Source organism: Mesoplodon bidens, assembly GCF_964165515.1.
Source record: "Mesoplodon bidens genome assembly, chromosome: 4".
In the NCBI taxonomy this organism is placed as follows: domain Eukaryota; kingdom Metazoa; phylum Chordata; class Mammalia; order Artiodactyla; family Ziphiidae; genus Mesoplodon; species Mesoplodon bidens.
In genome coordinates, this window is record NC_138160.1 from 122307154 (window position 1) to 122330278 (window position 23125).

At 36.8% G+C, this 23125-nt stretch overlaps 1 protein-coding gene across 7 annotated transcripts in view; it reads right to left on the reverse strand.

The window, feature by feature from the left end:
- NR3C1 (nuclear receptor subfamily 3 group C member 1) overlaps positions 1-23125 on the reverse strand; it is a 126423-nt gene that overhangs the window by 14098 nt on the left and 89200 nt on the right. For 6 of the 7 annotated variants that reach the window (XM_081232056.1, XM_081232053.1, XM_081232051.1 and 3 more), the window contains exons 3-7: positions 19675-19841; positions 13337-13453; positions 6203-6481; positions 5587-5731; positions 1531-1661 (exon numbers count right to left, since the gene is read on the reverse strand). In XM_081232056.1, the coding sequence (XP_081088182.1) occupies positions 1531-1661; positions 5587-5731; positions 6203-6481; positions 13337-13453; positions 19675-19841 (839 nt within the window). The remainder of the gene's footprint in view (positions 1-1530; positions 1662-5586; positions 5732-6202; positions 6482-13336; positions 13454-19674; positions 19842-23125) is intronic. The other variant, XM_081232057.1, reaches the window with a different exon arrangement.

A 23125-nucleotide genomic window follows, 5' to 3' on the forward strand; every position in this document is an offset into this window, starting at 1 on the left:
GAGTATAGTTGATTCACAATGTTGTGTTACTTTCTGCTGTACAGCAAAGTGAATCAGTTATATTGTATATATACATATACCCACTCTTTTTAGATCCTTTTCCTCTATAGGCCATTACAGAGTATTGAGTAGAGTTCCCTGTGCTATATGGTAGGTTCTTATTAGTTATCTGTTTTATATATAGTAGTGTGTATATGTCAATTCCAGTCTCCCAATTTATCCCTCCCCCCGCTTCCCCCTTGGCAACCATAAGTTTTTCTACATCTGTGACTCTATTTCTGTTTTGTAAATAAGTTCATTTGTATCATTTTTTTTAAGATTTCACGTATAAGCAATATCATATGACATTTGCCTTTCTCTGTCTGACTTATTTCACTCAGTATGACAATCTCTAGGTCCATCCATGTTGCTGCAAATGACATTATTTTGTTCTTTTTTATGGCTAATACTCTGTTGTGTATTACCACATCTTCTTTATCCATTCCTCTGTCGATGGACATTTAGGTGGCTTCCATGTCTTGGCTATTGTAAATAGTGCTGCAGAGGACATTGGGGTGCATGTATCTTTTCGAATTATGGTTTTCTACAGATATATGTCCTGGAGCAGGATTGCTGGATCATATGGTAGTTCTACTTTTAGTTTTTCAAGAAACTTTTTATACTGTCCTCCATAGTGGGTGTATCAATTTACATTCCCACCAACAGTGCAAGAGGGTTCCCTTTTCTTCACACCCTCTCCAGCATTTACTGTTTGTAGATTTTGTGGTGATAGCCATTCTGACTGGTGTGAGGTGATGTCTCATTGTAGTTTTGATTTGCATTTCTCTAATAATCAGTGATGTTGAGCAGCTTGGCCATTTCTTTGTCAGTATTTCTTTGGAGAGATGTCTGTTTAGATCTTCTGCCCATTTTTGATTGGGTTGTTTGTTTTTTTGATATTGAGCTGCATTAACTGTTTGTGTATTTTAGAGATTAATCCCTTGTTGGTCACTTTGTTTGCAAATATTTTCTCCCATTCTGTGGGTTCTTTTCATTTTGTTTATGGCTTCCTTTGCTGTGCAAAAGCTTTTAAGTTTTATTAGGTCTCATCTGTAATTTCTTATACACAGTAGTACTCATTGTATAACTAAAATTTTTCACCAAATAACAGTGTAGTAGAGAAACAAAAATCATTCTTGTTGGCATTCCTTCTCTGTGTCTTCTATAGTGGCATTGTCAAAGGTTGCAGGAAGGAAGAAGGCTGTAGATATTCCAGATCGGTAGAGACCTCCTCCTCCCTGCCATGTGATTCTCATATACCTCTCCATTTCTCCATGATACCTATCTATCTTATTAATCTTGGTATCACTGGCTGTACCTTTCTAAAATTTTAAATTTATGAAAATCTAAGGTACCTGACTAGCAGGAAATAGTAGACTTGGTATAATTATTAGTGCTTTGTATACAAATAAACCTTTGTTTCTAGACTTCTATATTTTATGCTTTTGAATATTTAGGTGAATATTAGAAGAGAGTAGGTGTTCTACCAACCTGAAGAGAGAAGCAGTAAGGTTTTCATACAGAGATACTCTTCATAAGATACCTGAAGTCTGTTTAACTCAGAGGAAACATATAGCATATGTTTACATTGGTCATACATGCAGGGTAAAGCCATTCTCTGCCTGTGAAAGACAAATATCAGTGTTTGAGTTAGGAAGAAATAATTCTTGTTCCCCAAAAAAGTACTTTTTTGTTCTATTTTGCAAAGCCATGAACTCATCTAACTATTGCAATTAATGCTAATTCTCTCTGGATTAGAATTTTGGTAAACTTTCCTTAATATAGTGGAGAAATTGCTGTTCTACATTTGTTTTATTTAAGTATTTTAGAATTTATTTCTACAGAAGTTATTACCAGTTATTCATTTAAATAAAGGTTTTATGGTAGTATCTGAATATGTCCAGTTAGACACAGTTTTAAATCCTACCCATTTGAAAATCAAATGGTATTTTTTCTCACAGCATTCCATTCTAAAGACAACTAACTATATGTGTTCTGTTTACAGTTACGTAGAGGGTCAGAATTAGAACTTGACTCTAGGCTTTCTGATACCCCAAATCTGCCTCTGACTATGAGGCATTATGAAACTGAATATTCTTCCAACTAAAGGTACCCCAAATGAATTCTCAGTTAGGATTCTCAACAGTTAGTATCACATCTATGATTTTCAAATAGACTCTCAAACTTTTTAAATGACACTAAGAGCCTCATTCATGCTTTTAAAAATACTTTAAGATCTGTTTTTTTTTTAATTTTCCGACAGAATGTGATCTTGGACTTAACAGAAAAAAAAAAAGATGATTATCACAACAGCATAAGGATACAGAATGGGAAATAAGAATGCCCACTTAAAGCTATTGTTTCTGTAACCCATTTATCCTCCAATAAAGTTGAACACTGAGAAAAAATTTCTGTTAACTCCTACTTTATATAAGAAATACCAGGTTATGCTATAACTGTTTAAGTCTAAATTTGAGTGCCCCCCAAATAAAAACTCTGAATTAGATTAATTTTATAAAAGAGGATATGTTGATGTTTCATATAAATCTGTTCACAGTTTTAATCCCAATTAAATGACTTCAAATTGCCTTTTAGAAAGTGACTATGAAGAGTAAATATAGTCAACGTGTTGTTTTGGTTTAAAGATTTTTTTTTTGACGGGGACCATTTTTAAACTCTTTATTGAATTTGTTACAACATTGATTATGTTTTGGATTTTTGGCTGCGAGGCATGTGGGATCTTAGCTCCCCAACCAGGGATCGAACCTACACCCCCTGCGTTGGAAGGCGAAGTCTTAACCACTGGACCGCCAGGGAAGTCCCTGTCAACATGTTTTTAACTTTTTAAGCAAGCATGGTCAGATTCTGAAATGAGGAGCAAGTACTAAGAAATTTCAAATGTCTTTGATCAAACTTAACTGATAAAAATAAGTAGCTTATATGTATATTCAAACAACTTAAAATCTTGTCAAATTGTGATGCAGTGGTTTGAGGAGTCTTTTTTTTTTTGGCAATAGATAGTCAAGGTGACTTCTTTCTTTAAAGTAGATACCTAAGAGTATGTGTGGAGATCTGGTCTGGTGAACCACATGGCAGTGCCTACCAACTGACGGCAGAGATATGGCCCCTTCTTGGAATACAAAGAGTCTGATTATAGTACATATTTCACATGCCTCTTGTCATGTTTCTTCTCACTATGAAGACTGATCTTCTCCTTCAGGTCTCACTCAGCTCAAATGAATGACACCTCCTCCAACCAGCTATTAGCCACCCTATCTGAAAAAGACCTCTCTCTAGTAAAAACTCCATCACAGTCTGAGATTATTTTATTTATTTGATGGTTATCTGTGTCTCCTCAACTAGAGTGTAAGCAATAAAGGTCAGGAACTTTGTTTTTCTTGTTCTCTGCTGTAGTTCTTTGCTAATACTGTACCAGGTACAAATTAGGAGTGTGGTAAGTATTTGATGTTCCCCTGTAATCCACTTTTCATCATGTTTTCCTCTGTTTGAACCCCCCCTCCCCCACGCACTGGCTTCTTCATGCTCCAAGAATAAAATCTAAACTCTATTTCATGGCCTACAAGATGCTGCTTGACTTGGTCCCTGTCCACTTCTCTAAACTCATAGAACATCCTCAGTGACTTTCTCTCAGTTCCTTACACATGCCAAGGTTGTTTCCAGCCTTTGTACTCATCTTTTCTGCCTGAGATGCCCTACCTTTCCTATAAACTTGTTCTTTTGTACTATTTAGCACTCAGCTATTTAGAGAGGCCTTCTATGGTCCCCAAATCTAAAGTAGCCTATACCCCTCTCCCTTCCCCTCCCCCCCCCACTATTCTATCATGGCTCTCTGAAATAATTTTGGTCATTTATTTGATTTTCCTCATCAGTATGTTAGCAGGGGCCTCATCTACTATAGCTCAAGCTCTTAAATAGTGTCTGGCACTTGGTAAGTACTCAAATATGATTAAATGAATACTGTGCTGGAAAATAAGTATTACCAATAGAGCAACAACACCATGTTTAACTCAATAATTCAGCCTCTTTTAAAATATTTAGAGCTAGCATCATTCAGTCTCTACTAAAATAGATACAATAATTTGAGCTTATTACATAAGGCAAGCCCCCTCCCACTTCACACTCAGTTCAGCTCTAATAGATGCTCTTCTATAACTTCCACCTGTTATTTTTGTGCCTGGCATACCCAACAGATAAAACAATATGTTTGCTTTATCTTCACAGGATATCTTTTTAGGCTGTCCTCATTGTTCTCAAGTGTCCTTTTCTCCTTCCTCCATTCATCCTCTGTTCATCAGTTGATGTTAATTTCCAAACTCCTTGCCACTCTGGACATATTTACAATTATCAGTCACTGTTACTTTTAATATGGCATCCTAAACACAAACTACTAATGATGGGTTAACTCACATAGAGTCAATGAGTCTAATAATGTGGTTTAAGATTTCATTAATTTTTTTGGAATCCTTAGTCAGTAGCACCCAGAGCTCACAATTTTAAAATCTCTATCTTTTTTCACATGAACACAAATCTCCTTCAGTTTTCACTGTGCCCAGACCAATGGGTATGTACATGTGAGTGTGTGACTCTCCTGTTTGCATTCTAATAAAGGAAATAAGCTGTGAGTACGAAAAAGTAGTAATAAAAAGGTAGAAAGTGATAAGAGCTAGGGATGTACAGCAGAGAGGTTTTACATGGTGGTATGAACATTATGAGCTAGGGGTATGTTTGAAGAATAGATCACTCTGAGTGGGAACAAAGAGTATGTGAAGGAGAACAATGAGAGATAAAATGAGGCTGGATTCTGGAAAGCCAGAAACCATGCTGAGTATGCACTGAGTGCTTACTGAAGACACCTGTGTGTTGGGTGATACATTATATGATCAAACTGCGTTAGGAAGAAAAACTTAGAGGATAATGATGGAGGATAAATTGGAGGTGGAAAACTAGTTAGAAAACAGCTGCAATGGGTACGGGGGAATGGATATCTGAAGTATGTCACAGGCCTAGAGGACTAGAGAATAGCTGATTTATCAAATCTTAAAGTGTGGCTGGTTCCCTCCCGAATTTAAAAATAAAATCTTGTTCCCATGTTCTTTCCAAGTCACAGACATTGATTGAGTGAGCCTTGCCATGCAAAGAGATACCTCTTGTCTCTGGGTCCATACCTGTCATCCCCATCTGTAATTGTCCCTGCTGAAAGCAAGATCAGTATGAATTGCATCATGCAATGCAAACACTGCATCTGTTTCCTTTCTGAAATAGGGTTACATAATTAAAACAACGCCACAGTAAGATTCCTTTTTACTTGCTGTAGACTTTACTGACCCAAAGCGATGCTCACTATTTAAAAAAATATCCTTAAATTACAGTAATAATGCCACATGTAATTTGGTCTGCATTACACTTGGCCTGCCTTAAGCACTGATAAACTCTATTTCAAGTTTGCCCAGTTCCAAGATACCTGGTAGGATTGATTCAGTCCTGAAGGAATATGAATGCAGGGAAAATGACTCACAAATGACTTACTCATTAATAATCAGATCAGGAGCAAAGCACAGCAAGTTTGAACTTGATTGTCTATATGATCTCCACCCCAGGGCGAATGACATGAGGAACATCCATGAATATTGCAGTAGGGTCATTTGGTCATCCAGATGTAAGTTCCTGAATCCTGAATTAAGAGGAATAAAGGTATGAGGAAACATTCTAGTTGCCAAAGAGAAGATCATCTCTCTGGGAACTGCCAAAGACAGTTTTGGAGGACTCTTAACAGATAGAGGAAATGAAGCACAAAGTGGGCACAGTTTTCCTTTGTCATCTGACATGTTAAGACCAAAGCCCTCAGTACTTTTTAATAGCATTCAATGTAAGAAAACTTAAGAGTTGCCAGTTTTTGTCACCTTTTGCCTATGGGAGTAAACATGGACTAAATAGTAAAATAGAAAGCCAAGAGTCCTGTCCTGGGATGTTACTCATTCAGTGAATTTAAGTTAAAAAAATTTCCCCTGATATTTATACCTCTTTCCCCCTTGATGGAGTGGGGATGGCAGGAGGCCATGGGACCAGGGCGATAGAAAGCCCGAATGTTTTATTTAAAAGAGTCTAAGACTTGTGCCTTAGCTGCATTATCTTTGCATCTTACCTGGTATTGCCTTCGCCCACTTCACCGCTGCGATCACCTGCCGCCCACCTAACATGTTGAGTGTAGTCATGATCCGCCAAGTTGTATCTGGAATGGAGCTGTCGTAGCCCGCATATATCACCTCCGGCTCAATGACCTCCAGCAGTGACACCAGGGTAGGGGTGAGCTGTGGTAATGTTGCAGGGACTATTGTTTTGTTAGCAGAATTTTCAGAAGTTTCTTGTGAGACTCCTGTAGTGGCCTGCTGAATTCCCTTTATCTTTTTCTTTGTTTTTCGAGCTGTGGGTATATTAAAAAAAAAAAAACCAGAAATCAGCTGTAATGGGAAAATCTGGGCAGCACAGTTAATTAAAGAGGTATTTTAATTTCTGCAACTATTTAATTTGAAAGAGGAGAAATCTTTTATTTAGCAATTATGATAAGAGAAAAACACATTTTTGCCTGAAAGCAAAGGATCAAGAGGAACCCGTTCATTTATCAATTTCCTCTACAGATAAGCCATTCTTCATTATAGTTATACTTTATAGCAAACTGTCTTACAACACTATGTTAAAACAATATAAACAAATCACTCACCTAGATTCTTCCATAAAGTAATTTCTGTCTCAGTTTCACTCCAAAGTAAAAATTTTCACTACTTATACAAGGCAAATTACTTTTATTATCAACTGAAAGAAAGAATCTCAGTTTGTAATCCCAGACTAGTAACTGTGGCTTACGGTTAATCTAATTATGGGTATATGTAATGAAGAGAGTGATACTGTTTATACGTTTGCACGAAGTCCCCTTCTTATCAAGATAGTAAGATTACATAGGAGATCACACACTAAAAATAGTATTAGTTCTAACAGCAGAAAAATCCACTTTTTACCTTTATATGATGGATACTATATGGGACTTAAAAACCTTTGTGGAAATGAAGAGAAAAACTTTAAATTTCTTTACATAAATTACCAGTGGGTAATTTCCTTTTTATAAGAGATTTATATTCATGACTCTATAAGCCTAAAGTATCCATTTTCATGTAATATATAAAGTAACTAAAACCATCTTTTATTTTTGACTTAGTTTGGGACAGTATAATCAAATTACAGCATGGATTCTATAGATTTTTTAGTATTCATACTCTTGAAGTTACTTGTTCTAGTGACAAATAAAAATATTAGGCAAGAAAAGAATTTCAGTATTCCTAAAGAGAAAGTACTCAGAACTCCAAGGAAGGGCAAGGAATGTAATTTGTGTGAAAGAAGAAATGTACCTGTCTCAGTTGTCAGGTATGCGAACCATTTTGCTAAGGGAAAAGTAAATGCTAATCACATTTTAAAATAATTATTAGATCCCCTGTCCCTAAAATGCCAAAGTACCTAGTTTGTGGAGGACAGATGTGGTGGCGAGAACTATGTATCTCAATGTACAGTGTTGGAAAGGAAAAAAACCCTGTTGTTTACATTGAATAGAATGGTCCCATTTCTTATTGTGCTCTGTGCTGAGACATTTAAGAATTTTTAGTTAACATTTCAAAACAGAGAAACAGGATCACGATAGATCTGTTCTAATTTATTTTACCACGCTCTATTGAAGATACAGTATGCTGTAGTAGTAGAGACAGCATAAATATGAAACCAGCATGTTTGAATATAATCCTGGCTCTGCCACTGAGTAGTTGGGTATCTGTGCAAGTTATTCCCTGGGCCTTAGTTTCCTCTTCTGTAAAATGAGGATAATATTAGTACCTACCTCATACCGTCTTGTTGATAATTAAGTCAGTTAAAATATATAAAACACGTAAAACAGTTCTTGGCGCATATTAAGCACTATATAAGAATGATCATTGCCACAACTGGTGGTAAAATACAGTTGTAGAATATTTTGAATTCACATTAGTCCAAGTCTACAGAGGAGTGATGAAGTTTTAAAAAAGGAAGAGCTCCTACACGTAAGGAAACCCTTTAAACAACCAAAGGTTCTCACTGACACCCAGATCTCCAAATCGTGGAATGTACTTTGTTGACAAAGTAAACAAGAACATGCATATCCCCAGTCAATACACTGAAACAGTACGGTAAAAACTTCAATTAACCATAACTTTAAATTTGTCTAGAATGTGTGTTCCTACACTCCACATTAGAACAAAGAAGAAAGGACAATGACAAACTGGAGGATTTTAAAGTCTTCTCACCATAAAAACTCCTATAAGAGAACATAGGCAAAACATTCTGATATAAATCGTATCAATGTTTTCTTAAGTCTGTCTCCCAAGGCAACAGAAATGAAAACCAAAATAAACAAATGAGACTTAATCAAACTTACAAGCTCTTGCACAGCAAAGGAAACCATAAAAAAAAAAAAAAAACAACGAAAAGACAATCTACAGACTGGGAGAAAATATTTGTAAATGATGTTACTGACAAGGGCTTAATTTCCAAAATATACAAACAGCTTATACAACTCGACAACAAGAAACAAACAACCCATTCGAAAAATAGGCAGAAGACCTAAATAGACATTTCTCCAAGGAAATACAGATGGCCAATAGGCACATGAAAAGATGCTCAACATTGCTAATTATCAGAGAAATGCAAATTAAAACTACAATGAGGTACCACCTCGTGCCAGTCAGAATGGCCATCATTAAGAAGTCTGCAAATAACAAGTGCTGGAGAGGGTGTGGAGAAAAGGGAACCCTTCTGCACTGTTGGTGGGAATTTAAGTTGGTATAACCACTGTGGAAAACAGTATGGAGGTTCCTCAGAAAATGAAAAATAGAGTTACCATATGATCCAGCAATCCCACTCCTGGGCATATATCCACACAAAACTATAATTCAAAAAGATACATGCATCCCTATGTTCATAGCAGCACTGTTCACAATAACAACCTAAGTGTCCATCAACAGATGAATGGATAAAGAAGATGTGGTACATGTACACAGCGGAGTGCTACTCAGACATAAAAAACCCCCCAAATAATGCCATTTGCAGCAACATGGATGCAACTAGAGATTAGCATACTAAGTAAAGTAAGTCAGAAAGAGAAAGACAAATACCATATGATATCACTTATATGTGGAATCTGAAATAGGACACAAATGAACCTATCTACAGAACAGAAACAGACTCACGGACACAGAGAACAGACTGTTGGCTACCAAGGGAGAGTGTGGTGGGAGAGGGCTGGATTGGGAGTTTGGGATTAGCAGATGCGAACTGGTACATAAAGAATGGCTAGATAACAAGGCCCTAATTTATAGCACAGGGAACTATATTCAGTATCCTGTGATAAAGTATGACAGAAAAGAATATGAAAAGAATGCATATATATGTATAACTGAGTCACTCTGCTGTACAGCAGTAATTACCACAACATTGTAATTCAACTATACTTCAATAAAAAATAAATTTAAAACGTAAAAAAATAAAGATCAAAGGAAAAAAATTAAAAAATCATCTTCTATACTCAATATATAATCAGTTTAATTTCTTACTGCTTATCTATAGTCCTAAGAGAGAACTGATGCTTGTGAATAAAGCTCAGAAAGGCCTATCGGGCCCAACTGTGTTGTGCTGAATATGTACTATTTTCACGTAACTGTGGCAAGGAATCGTTAATTGAATTAGTTAAGCAATCACTATTTTTAATCACAATTTAGTTAATAAGATTTTTCTCTAAGTAAAGTTCCTGACCCCTTGGAGCATACAGGAGATTAGCAGTCAATATATGATCTCTACAGAAGTGTTCATGAGTCTGTGATAGCTCCATTTCATTCTTAAGTAAAGAAATCTTACTTAGCTTAAAACTTAGCTTAAAAATATTAGTTACGAAATCTGATACCATAAGCCTCCTTGCCTATAAGTTCCACTTGACCCTTATGACAAAAATAAAACTATAATTAGGAATGATTACAATACACCTTAAAATGAAAAAACATTTAGGATCACCATTAAAAAACTTACTGTACTCAAAGGCCAGGCACTTTAAGCAGCGAAGAAGGTTGCCTTAAAATAAATCTTGAGAGTCACTTGGTATGGAGCAACAGTATCAAAATACAGCACTTGCAGTACTAAATTACATTTATGGAGAGCACTGGGCTCTGAGAGAGTTGACTGCTTCTGCAAAATTACTCTGGGGCTATCGTGAAACTGCTTTGCTTAGGGGAAACACTCCGATGAACAAGAGAACATTTTTAAAGATTGTTTAAAAAAAACCCAGAAGAACAGTGTAGTTCAACCATGTGTTTCATGCTTAAGTACTAAGTAGTATTAAGTATTATTGCCCACCAAATACTTCTGGGACACACACATACCTACTCCAAATAGAAGTTTTTATATATACTGGAATAATTAAAAACGAAAGTGAGGCTTTCACACTAAAACCACATATACACAAAAACTCTATTAGATTTTCTAAAGCCTTTCTTTAAATTTTTCTACGAGTTATATGATCAACTGCATGATATGTGCTACCTAATAGCTAATATATTATTAAATAACAAACTAGAACTGTGTAGTGTAAGTGGACATACGGTTAACCTTGGTCCTACTTGAAGGTGGTTTTAATATGAGGGTCCAAAATAACCTCTTTGAGTAGAAGAATGTATATCAAAGACTAGCATGTAGTAGCTCTTGACAAAGGCTAGTTTCCCCACTATTCTGATATTTTATATGACAACTTATAGAAGCATGCAGTGTGGTTGTTTTTTATTTCAGTGTTTTGAGAAATTGCAGCTTAGTTTAATTGTACGTTTAAATTTTACTCATTCAAAAAAGTTGACTTTTCAACGGAAGACCTGATTAGAAATGGCAGTGATGGTATATTTGATAATACAGAGAAAATGAGATGTCACTCGCTGCCTTGGTCTTCTGGTGAGGTAAAGGCAAAGGGCACTACAGCTGTTACTAAATTGTAAGAAGGAGGAGAAATGGGACAAACTTACTAACCTGGTCCACCAGAATCATTATTTTATAGGTGATATATCTTATTTCTTTTGAATAAAAAAATTCCCTTGGGCCTCCCTGGTGGCGCAGTGGTTGAGAGTCCGCCTGCGGATGCAGGGGATACGGGTTCGTGCCCCAGTCTGGGAGGATCCCATATGCCGCGGAGCGGCTGGGCCCGTGAGCCATGGCCACTGGGCCTGCGCGTCCGGAGCCTGTGCTCCGCAACGGGAGAGGCCACAACAGTGAGAGGCCCGCATACCGCAAAAAGAAAAAAAAAAAAAAAAAAAAATTCCCTTATATTTGGGATAGGGGAGGAATTGCTCAAAAGAACATTATATGCTTAAGCTCCAAGATCAAAGTTAAGCTTGATGTGTATTTGGGAAAGCATCTAAAATGTTACTGGGTAAGCAACCACACTATATTAGTGATATGACAGAATTTTATTTGAGCTTGTCCTTTGAGTAAACTTATTTCTAAATATAAAATAGCTGAGATGAAAACATGGGGATTAAAGGAAAGTAGTAAAACTGGGGCTGGAGAAAAAAATATATAAACCGAGCACTAAAACCTGACATGCGTTAATACATATTTATTTAAATGGTGAGAGAACATGAAACTAAAATATGCACAGAGATGTGATATGTAAGAAAGTTAGGAATAACTATCTGGGGTTTTTTTGTAACAAGAAGAAATTATCCTTGTGGTACTGAAAGTGAACTTCTACATGAATGTGTAATCAATCTTTGTAGCTTTTGTAACACCTACAAGAAGATGGGCATTTATCATTTTCTTTTTTTTTTTTAAGTATTTTTGGGGTTTTGTTTTTTTGGTCGCACCATGCAGCATGCGGGATCTTAGTTCCCCAACCAGGGATTGAACCCATGCCCCCTGCATTAGGAGCGCAGAGAACCGCTGGATCGCCAGGGAAGTCCCAGTTATCATTTTCTTTAAAGCAATGTTTAACATGTTGACACTCTATAATAAAGTGTTTGGTGTGTCATGAAGGTCTGTAAACATGGTGAAGAAAAGACTAATTTAATCTGCCTTTTTTGCTATCGAAGTAATATGAAGGAACTGAGAAGATAATGTTGTGTGTCTGGTTTGCGGAATTAGACTACAGTCACATCCATAAATCTACTTTATATTTAAAAACATATACACACAGTGTGTACTAGATAGCATCGACAGTCTCTCTTCTGTCGAAAGAACCACATGGTTTCCATTCTCCCTCTAATATCACCATATTAGACAAGATTAGTCTTTCCAAAATACAAGTCTGATCATGTCTCTGCCCTTATTTTCCACCTACTCCTACTCAACTTCTCTAGATTTAAAATTCAATGTTGCTTCTTCTAGGAAGCTTTCCCTGCCTTTTAGGACAGAATTAGGTGACCTTCCTCTTGCTCCTGTAGCTCTCTATTCCTTCTGTAGTGTGCTGTACCATTTTGTCATTGACTGTGCAACCTAACTAGACAGTAAAGTACTTGAATACAGGCACTATTTTACTGATGTTGAATGCAGACACAGTTTTATGTCTAGTGCTTGCCTTGATGAGTACTTGCTGAATCAAAGTGCACAGGGTTATTAGATCACCACTACCACCTTCATGGAACTTGCAGTTTCAACTAAGGCAAAATTCCAAACTTTTTTCCAGAGGAAAGATTTTGAATAATGAGATCAGTTTTAATTATACAGCTTGTTATATAAACCAGGATATGAAACGTATAACTAGTTTCAGATTTCTTCTTTGCTTGAAAAACAAAACAAACAAAACCCATCCAATGCCTCCTTGAGGAGTTTCCCCCCCCTGCAGGTTTGTAACAAAAGATTTATATATATACATATGTGCCAAGTAAAAGGTAAATAACAGAATAATGGACATGTAACTATACCTGGTATAAAAACATTTCTAACCCTAGCAAATAGTTTTAAGGTTGAAAAAAGAAATACGAAAGATCAAAGTAATGTTTCTTCAAGTCTTATAAGTTTCATTATTACATAATTTTCTTTCTTAGCATATAGTCTGGCTACACCGAATTCAGTGTGTACAGTAAAAGTTGGTGAATAAACTTAAGCAGAATATGAAATACTCATTAAAAAATCCTTTTAATTATTACATCTGCTTATGTATATTTTAAAAAGTAAAACAATAAATTTTTATATGATGCAGAGACAGTTCATTTTTAGATATTTACATTACCTTCCAGGTTCATTCCTGCTTGAAGACATTTTCTATAGCGGCATGCTGGGCAGTTTTTTCTTCGAATTTTATCAATGATGCAATCATTTCTTCCAGCACAAAGATAATTGTGCTGTCCTATATGGAAAATAAAGGCACTATTAAAATTTCACAGGCCTTAAAGGATATTTTTATGGAGAGGCTCTTTGCTGTTGTTGTTGTTTTGGGGGGAACATAGCCAAGGACCAAAGGCATTGATTAAGGAACATATAGTGTACTTTCTTACATTCATTACAAAGTTGAGAGGTCAACTTAAAATAAAAAGCCCTTTGTATTCTGTTTGACATAGTTCATTAAAAAAAACTTTACTGCAGTATACATATAGAAAAGCTCACAAATCCTAAGTGTACCACCTAACCTAATAAATTTTCATAAGCCAAACACTTCCATGTAATCAGCTCTCATATCAAGAAGCAGAACAGTTCCCCCACAAACCCTCTTGTCGCCCCCTTTCAGTCACTACCTACCAGGGGTAACCTCCTTCTTGATAAGCTGTTCTTTAAATTGTGCTTTAAAGAGTTGTTTCTTCTAACAATTACAGAAGATCTCTGTATTTTATTTATTCTATTTATAGAAGATCTCACTATTTTACTATGACTTCTAACTTAATGCTAAGGAGGACTAGAGAAAGAGGAAACTGGTTTAAAAATACTGTGAGAGTCGCAAAGGAAAAATGACTTTAATTCAGCATTGCACCACCGTATGCAAATAAAGTGTGCTCCCCTTCCAAATTTTTAAATAAAGTGATAGGTAAACACTTAAATTATGTTAAGGTTGCCAGCAATTAGTTAGGTGTATCACAGACTTGGCAAACTAAGCTACTGTATATAGGACTTAGGGAGATTTGTTCATTATTTCACATGCTTTGTGACTCCAAATACTAAGGATCGTTACTGTCTAAAATCTTCTGCCACCCAGTATTAAATGTGCTAAGAGGTAGAAATGCAGTTTTCACCTGTCAAAAATTGGTGGCGCAGTGGTTAAGAATCCACCTGCCAAAGCAGGGGACACAGGTTCGAGCCCTGGTCCGGGAAGATCCCACATGCTGTGGAGCAACTAAGCCTGCGGACCATAGCTACTGAGCCTGCGCGCCTAGAGCCTGTGCTCTGCAGCAAGAGAAGCCACCACGATGAGAAGCCTATGCACCGCAACCCACACATAGCAATGAAGACCCAATGCAGCCAAAAATTAATTAATTAAAAAAGGGTGGGGGGACAGACAGAAAGTCTTCCTACCCTCTCCCTCCCCTCAACTGTACCCTCTTTTGTTGAAGAAAACTATCTGAAGATTTGCTAGCCTGGCAAAAACTGAAAGGATCCTCCTACACAAGACCAGCATATCTAAATAGATACACTAGATAATTAAGAGTCTGTGTCTTTACACTAGAGGGGATGGTCTTCAGAAGACTACAGGACATTTGTCTTCTCAAAAATAAATCATATTCAAAGAAAAAAGAAAAAATCATAATCATCAATTCATTAGGTTGAATATACCTAGTCTAATTTCTGGGAAAAGATACTTTATGCATAGCATAATCTACTTGACTTGGATGAAAACAAACTATATTCATTTCTTCCTAACATGTTAAATCACAGTGCTTGTTGAGCATTAGTTTGGGGTAGATGGTTAACTGTATCAGGTTCAATTCTTTGGAAGAATTAGGCCACAGAATTGACTAATGGTCTACAATTCAGCTTTGTTCCAGAGTTGTTCTCCGATGCCAAATGTGGGTACGAGCTGTTTCAATTCCTTTCTGTATTGTGTAAGTTTGCTACTTCTTTACTTGGACATGAAATGAAGGCACTAGTGCAATAATTCTATCCTCTATACAGTTTAAGTAGGAACAACAGATGCCATCATAATTGAAGCAGTTATAATACAAAGAAGTTCTACCCCATAAGAATATCCCTGAATCACTGTCCTGTAGTTAATTGAAAAAATTACTCATTGCTAAACACAGAAAAAGTTTCAGTGTGTTATTTATACCTAACCAAAAGATGAGAATGTGCATGTTATGCTAATAATGATTTCTTTATCCCAGGCATGTCTTGAGCACAATTAAGAATCTGAGCTACACGATCAGGGGGCATTGTACCTTCGTAAGTTCAAATCAGCTCTTTCTGGTTATTAGTATGAAGTTGGACAAGCCTTTGGGTGTCTTATCTATAAAAAGAGGAGTTTCGAATAGTGGTCACTGTTTACAAGGCATGGACATGTACCACTAATAGTCACTCCCTGTCAATCATTTTGATAAGACAATAAGACATCTTAGTTTGGAATTCCTGTGTCTTCTACCACTTGGTAAATTCCCTTTCTAAGTAAAAGAGAGAGTAGATGTCAGCAGAAGAGCCTTCGGGCCAGCTGGAATTTCTCAACATTGTTTTGTTTGCATTGTATTTATTTTTATGGTAAAAACCTATTTTTGGCAATTGATTCTATTTCTATTTCTGGTAGGTGTGGTAGCCAGCCTCCAAGATGGCCCCCAGTGGTCTCTGTCTCCAGGTATTCACACTCTTAGATAGTCCCTTCCCAAACTATACCAGCACTGGTCTGTGTGACCAATAAAATACGGCACAAGTGACAAGTATGTCACATCTGAGATTAAGTTATAAAGATACTATGTTCCCATATTCATCACAGCCTCTCTTGTGGGTCACTTGTTCTAGGGGAGGCCTGCTGCTATGTTGAGAGCAGAACTAGAGGAGGTGCACATATTGAGGAACTGAAGCTTCCTGCGAAAAGCAATGTTAATGGACTGAGAAGTGGATCCTCTAGCCCCACTCAAGCCTTCAGATTACTGCAGCTTCCACCAACAGTCTGAATGTAACTTCATGAGAGTCCCAAGACTACCCAGCTAATAAGCTGCTCCCAAATTCCTGACTCTCAGAAGCTGCGTGATATAATAAACATCTCTTGTTTTAAGCTACTAATTTTGGGGGTAATTTGTTACACATCAATAGATAACTAATATAGTAGGGATAGTGAAGTTGTTTTAAAATGAAGTTATAAAGAAGAGTGATCCCCCAAAAATATTAGGTAGTAAATAGAACAGTGATGCTTGGACATGATCAAGATAATGAAAGTGGTATAGGAAATGGGCCGCACAGCAAAGGGCATGTCCTAGGGTTTTCCGTAGTTTGTATACTCTATTGGAAGTATCCAAGTTTCAAATGTGAACTGTGACTGTCAGCTTGAGCATCTTTCTTTACTGCTCTCAGAAACAGTGTGGTATAGTGCAAAGTGCACTCGGCAAAGGGCCAGGAAGCCCTTGGTCTGATTTGCAGCTCTACCGCCTAGCTGTGTGATCTCAGTAATGTTTATGAACCTCTCTGAACCCCCTGTTTCTCCATCTGTAAAGTTGGAACATTAGCACCTACCTTGCTGTGCTTCTGCAAGGGTTAAAGGCAGTTGTGTAGAAGGTTCTTAAAATAGTGCCTAGCACATTGTAAGCACTCAATAAACACTAGCTAGTAAATAATTCCCTTGTTATTGCTTTCATCTCAGTATTTAACTAGATTATAAATGGCCAGGAGATGTGATTTTTATCCTTTCAGGAAGTCAGTATAGCATTGAGATTAAGAGCCTGTGTGGAGACAGCTATGTTTGAATCCTAGCCCTGTCAAACTGTGTGAGCTTCAGTTTTCTAGTCTATCAAATATGGATCATAATAGCATCTAAGATCTCACAGAGCTGTTAATTAAGTGGTATGACATATAAAACATAGTGCTTAGTACATCTTAAATTAAGGGTAGCTGATATCCATCTCCATTATGACCCACCAACAAAGATTATATGCAATTTGTGCAAAGGGAACATAAGAAAAAGGGACTCAGTGAAAAAAAAGATCATTCAGCTAGTATACATCTAAAGAAATGGAGCTACCCAAATTCTTCTCTGTATGCAAAAAAGCAACTCCCAGAATAATGAATAAAAAAATTCAAAGTATCAATCCTCGATCTGGGTTGTATGGATAATAAATAAGTAAAACTTTTGCAAATTTCTTAAAAATATTTAAATGTTTGGGTATTTACAATACTTTGCCAGTTTGGTGGACAACCTATAATTTCTAGCAGGTGTTAAAAATGGAATGAATGTAGTATAATGAAAATCATACAAGCTTCATCTTTGTAACTGTTCAAGAAAGTGCTCCAAAATATGTACCTGGACTTAAAAACAGATTTCCATCATGTCTAGAAAGGAAAAGTAGAACGGCCATGAGTTAGGTTAGCAAGTGATTACAGAATTTTAGAGCTGGAAGTGACCCTGGAGAAAATTTAAGTCCAAATAAAGGATTTACTTAACACAGTTCACATTTTAACCTTTTCTTATTAATCATGTAATCTAGCTATCATATTTAACTTAAATACTTATATGATATACATTTTGAAATAGTATAGCTAATATTCAATGAAAGTTTACCTTAAAACAAGTATAAGAATTTAATTCTAAAGCAGAGATTAAGCCCAGAGAGCATATGGCCTGCAGTGATGTCTTATTTGTAGGATGTTTAGCTTATTTTTTTTTTAATTGTATTTGGATGCTTTTAGGTAGGGCATGCTTGCACTCTCTAACATAAATAACTGCCCTTTTTGCCCAGTTGTATTATATTTGGCCAGAATGACCCACACTCAGTCCCTGTAGGCACTGGAATTGGAATTTGTAGCCCGTTTTAAGGAATGATTTTAGTTAAAATGAGGACAAATAAAAAAATGTTTTTTAATTCCTGTATTTCTCTTAAGGCTCCATTGTCTCATTCTGAATTTCACTTTCAGAATTAAAATTTGTCAAATTATTTTGATATACAGGAATACTGTAATACTGTTATCACTGCATTTATATATACCATGGAAAGAACTAATCAGCGAAGAAAGTGCTGAATAAACAGCGAAGAAAGTGCTGAATAAAGTAAGGACAAGAAGAAGCTTCTGTCTGTGGTAAATAACATCTACTTTGGGGCTTCCCTGGTGGCGCAGTGGTTGGGAGTCTGCCTGCCGATGCAGGAGACGCGGGTTCGTGCCCCGGTCCGGGAAGATCCCACATGCCGCGGAGCGGCTGGGCCCGTGAGCCATGGCTGCTGAGCCTGCGCGTCCGGAGCCTGTGCTCCGCAATGGGAGAGGCCACAACAGTGAGAGGCCCGCGTACCGCAAAAAAAAAAAAAAAAAAAAAAAAAAAAAAAAAAAAAATAACATCTACTTTGTTAGAGACATTGCATTAATTAGGGGTGGGCTTTACTTAATGACTCTACTCAGTAGTTGGATGATACCAAACTGGTTAAAGCCTGCATCTCTGTGCTCTCTGCGGGATAACCCAAGTAATTTTATAGTTTGTTAATATATTAAAAGCAATCCAAACAAAAGAAAATGACTCATCTAACTCTTAAGGACATGCAAACTCAACTGAAGCCAGATAATAATAATCTTTCTCATACTGTGAATGAATATGTTAACTTTTAAAAAATATAATTATCTAATCAGAGCTTTAGGTAATCCATTCAGGCCACACTGCCTTCCAAATGCTTTACAAAAATAACTAAATTACAAAACAGATTTTTCTAAGAGGATTCACTGGTAATATTAAAAAATTTTAGTGTGACTTCCAATAATTCGCTTATGGAATCAATTTTTCCTTCTTTAAGGAGCTGACGTGCAGGCTGCATCTGTAACAAGGGTAAAATTTATATGAATATAATATTTGTCAAGTGAAATCACCTTCTCTAAAACACCTTCTTTCCTGACCTCCTCAGGCAGTTTGTCACTTGCTCCTCTGTATTATAATCTCTGTACCTTGTAACTGTTAACTCATCTTTCACTTCCAAGTACACTGTGACCTCCCAGAGAGCAGGGATCAGGTCTTACACCACATTTATATCACAAAGCACGGCCCTGGCTTATTGGAAAACAAAACAAAACACTTTTCCCCCTCACAGTTCTCATTATCACTAATTTTTGCCAGTTGGTGGCTTTAAAACCAGCTAATTCATGGGAATTAAAGCCCATAATACTAACACAGTGAGCACTAGTTACTGCTGAAACCTAACACCATCATTTCACATGATAGCACTTCCTTAGTTATCTTCTGTTCTCTGACCATACTCCCTCCCTTCAGTTTATAGTTTTCTATTTTATTCGTCTGTTTTTTAAAGTATTTCTTCCCCACTAGAGCACTTAGGAGTTACCCACCTCTCCCTGCTTTTACTGACTTCTAGCCTTAATGGGCTTTGCATATAATAGAAATTTCAGAATCCACTCTGAGAAATAGGAACCAAACAGAGGAATAATAAAACTCTTCAAAACACACACTACCTTCCACTGCTCTTTTGAAGAATACTTTACAGCTTCCACAAGTTAAGACCCCATAATGACATCCCGAAGCTTCATCAGAGCACACTAGGCAGAGTTTGGGAGGTGGTCCTGCTGCTGCTGAGGAGCTGGATGGAGGAGAGCTTACATCTGGTCTCATTCCAGGGCTAAAAAAGGAAGAAAGCAGTGTGACGATTTAACTGTCATGATTGTCACAGAAGTATCAAAATACAGTTCTCTTACCTTCTCACTCCACAGTGAGCATGTTCACACTGAACTCTGGCTTCAAGTACTAGCAAGCATTAAAATATCCTACCTAGATATAGTCAAATAATATTTTATTCTTCTATACAAAATTAAGAGTGAGGTAATTTCTTTTTAAGTATTCCCTGGCAGTTCCCTGGCAGTCTGGTGGTTAGGATTTGGTACTTTCACTGCCGTAGTCCAGGTTCAATCCTTGGTCGGGGAACTGAAATCCCAGAAGCCATGTGGCGTGGCAAAAAAAAAAAAAAGAAAAGTATCCCTTAAAAAGAATGGACTTAGATATTATAATTTTTAGTTGCTTGGGAGTTGTTTATAATCACCTTTACTAAAGTATCATTTACGTACAATAACATTAACCATTTATAAGTCTACAATTGATGAGTTTTGTTAAATGGATAATTGTGTAACTACCACCATGATCAAGAGATATAGTATATATCCATCAACCACCAAAGATTCCTTAGGACATCACTTTTTTCCCTCTAATTTTAAGATATTGTACAGGGATCTTTCTAATTTCATTCAAGTCTCATTACAATTCTACCCATTCCTCTGCTTGAGTTAAAATTTCTTACAATATACACATAATTTGCTCTATTGTGCTTCACTTTATTGCACTTAACAGATGCTGCAAAATTGTCAGATGGTTAGTATTTTTTAGCAACAAAGTATTTTTTTTTGAATTTTATTTTTTATACAGCACATTCTTATTAGTTATCTATTTTATCCATATTAGTGTATACATGTCAATCCCAATCTCCCAGTTCATCACACCACCCCCACCACCACTTTCCCCCCTTGGTGCCCATAGGTTTGTTCTCTACATCTGTGTCTCTGTTTCAGCCCTGCAAACCGGTTCATCTGTACCATTTTTCTAGGTTCCACACATATGCATTAATATATGATATTTTTCTCTTTCTGACTTACTTCACTCTGTATGACAGTCTCTAGATCCATCCACATCTCTACAAATGACCCAATTTTATTCCTATTTATGGCTGAGTAATATTCCATTGTATATACGTACCACATCTTCTTTATCCATTCGTCTGTCAATGGGCATTTAGGTTGCTTCCATGACCTGGCTATTGTAAATGGTGCTGCAATGAACATTGGGGTGCATGTGTCTTTCTGAATTATGGTTTTCTCTGGGTATATGTCCAAAAAAGTATTTTAAAATTAAGGTATGTACATTGTTTTTCAGACACACTACACACTTAACAGACTATAGTATAGTGTAAACATAACTTTTACATGCACTGGAAAGTGACTTGCTTTATTGCAACATTTTCTTTCTTGCTGTGGTCTGGAACCAAACCAGCAGTATCCCTGAGGTATGACTGTATTAAAGTTTGGTCCAGCATCTCTCATTCCCAATGTCATCCTAGCTGAAATGACAGTTTTTTATGACTTAGAAGAGAATGATGCAGAAACATTACCTCCTATAACTTTCTAGTCTGGCTTGCAGCAAGTAAGACTTTTTTCCAGCACTGGGCTTTCAACAGTAAGGACTATGCTGCCCTCCCCACTCTGTGTACATATGCCCTGGAGAAAAAGATGGAAAATGGGAATCTGCTTCTCCTGCTAGGTCTTGTTTTCATTTTATAGATTTCTCACCACAAAAGATATTCTTTTTCTAACTTGTTGTTTTGAGAATTTTCAAACACTCAAAAGTTGAAAGTATTGTGCAATGGATATATAGCCTTTACTTATACTCACCAATTCTCAACGTTTTGCCACATTTGCTTATAAAGATATATTTTTATAAACCAACGAAACAGCGATCCCTTTAATGCTAGAGGAAAAATTAACTATAAAACTTTCATTATAGATGATACAGTGGTTTCCAGTGTTGTATATTTCTAAGGAATGTTCATCTTACATGCTAACTTTAGAACCAAAACTGTATTGTGTATTGTATAACTCAAAAGAGTTCCTAACCTTTCTAACCCTGTGTAACTAAAAAGAGTCCCTGAAAATAGTTTCTAGAGACTGCTAATTCCTTCTCTGGTTATGTGTTCTTCAAAAATATGGATGGTAGCAATCTGTTGATTTTGGAACTTTACACATTAAAGTGTATTGTTCATCACCTATATAAGAAATCTCTCTCTGAGATTTTCTTTATCTGCCTATTCTCTAAAAGAGATGGCATTTAGGGATAAATTATTCATAAATAATACATTATTATTAAATCTCAATTACAAATATGCTTAAACTAAATCACAGAGCAGACTGACTTAAGAAATTGTTTGGGTTATTAACATGGTTAGAAATTATATTTATTAAGTAACATCTTTTTGTTATTCTGTTTTTGGAATAAAGTTAAAAGTTGGACTTCCCTGGTGGCATAGTGGTTAAGCATCTGCCTGCCAATGCAGGGGACACAGGTTTGAGCCCTGGTCCAGGAAGATCCCACATGCCGTGGAGCAACTAAGCCCGTGCGCCACAACTACTGAGCCTGTGCTCTAGAGCCCGTGAGCCACAACTACTGAAGCCCGCGTGCCTAGAGCCCATGCCCTGCAACAAGAGAAGCCACCACAATGAGAAGCCCGTGCACTGCAACGAAGACCCAACACAGCCAAAAATTTTAAATAAATAAATATAAAAAAAGTTAAAGTTAATGTAGAATGACAATTTCTTTTGTAAATGTCACTTTAAATAATTAGGTCGATAAACTCCAGAGCTCCCCCTGAATTCTGTCCTCAAATGAAGCTAGCCAACCCTATATTTATCTAGAGGCTCAGCGATTGACAGCATTCCCACCACTCCAGTTCTGGGAATAGGCCCCAGGGTTTCATATTGTTCTCTGAACACTGTGTCAAGGAGAATTTCTGGATGCTTCCGTATCATAAGGCATTGATCCCCTGCTAGATTTGGGAGAGTGTACTGAGTGCATATTGAAAGCCTACAATGGAAGAGAATAACCTGAAATGACTCTGCTGTAGGTCTGGCACGAACCATCCTCGATTAATGGAAACTTGTGACTAATGTAGCAGAGCTGCTCTGGGCCAGAGTTTTACAGAGAAGTAGGAAGGTCTTGGAGTGAGTGAACAGAGCAATGTGTTAGGGAAGCAAAAAATTCCTTGGCTCCTGTTCTGAAGATGCTCCTATTCCTGTTCAGCCAAACTCTGTCATCTGACATCTATTTTTAGGGACCAACCAGTTGTTTGTATATTTAGTTTATGGA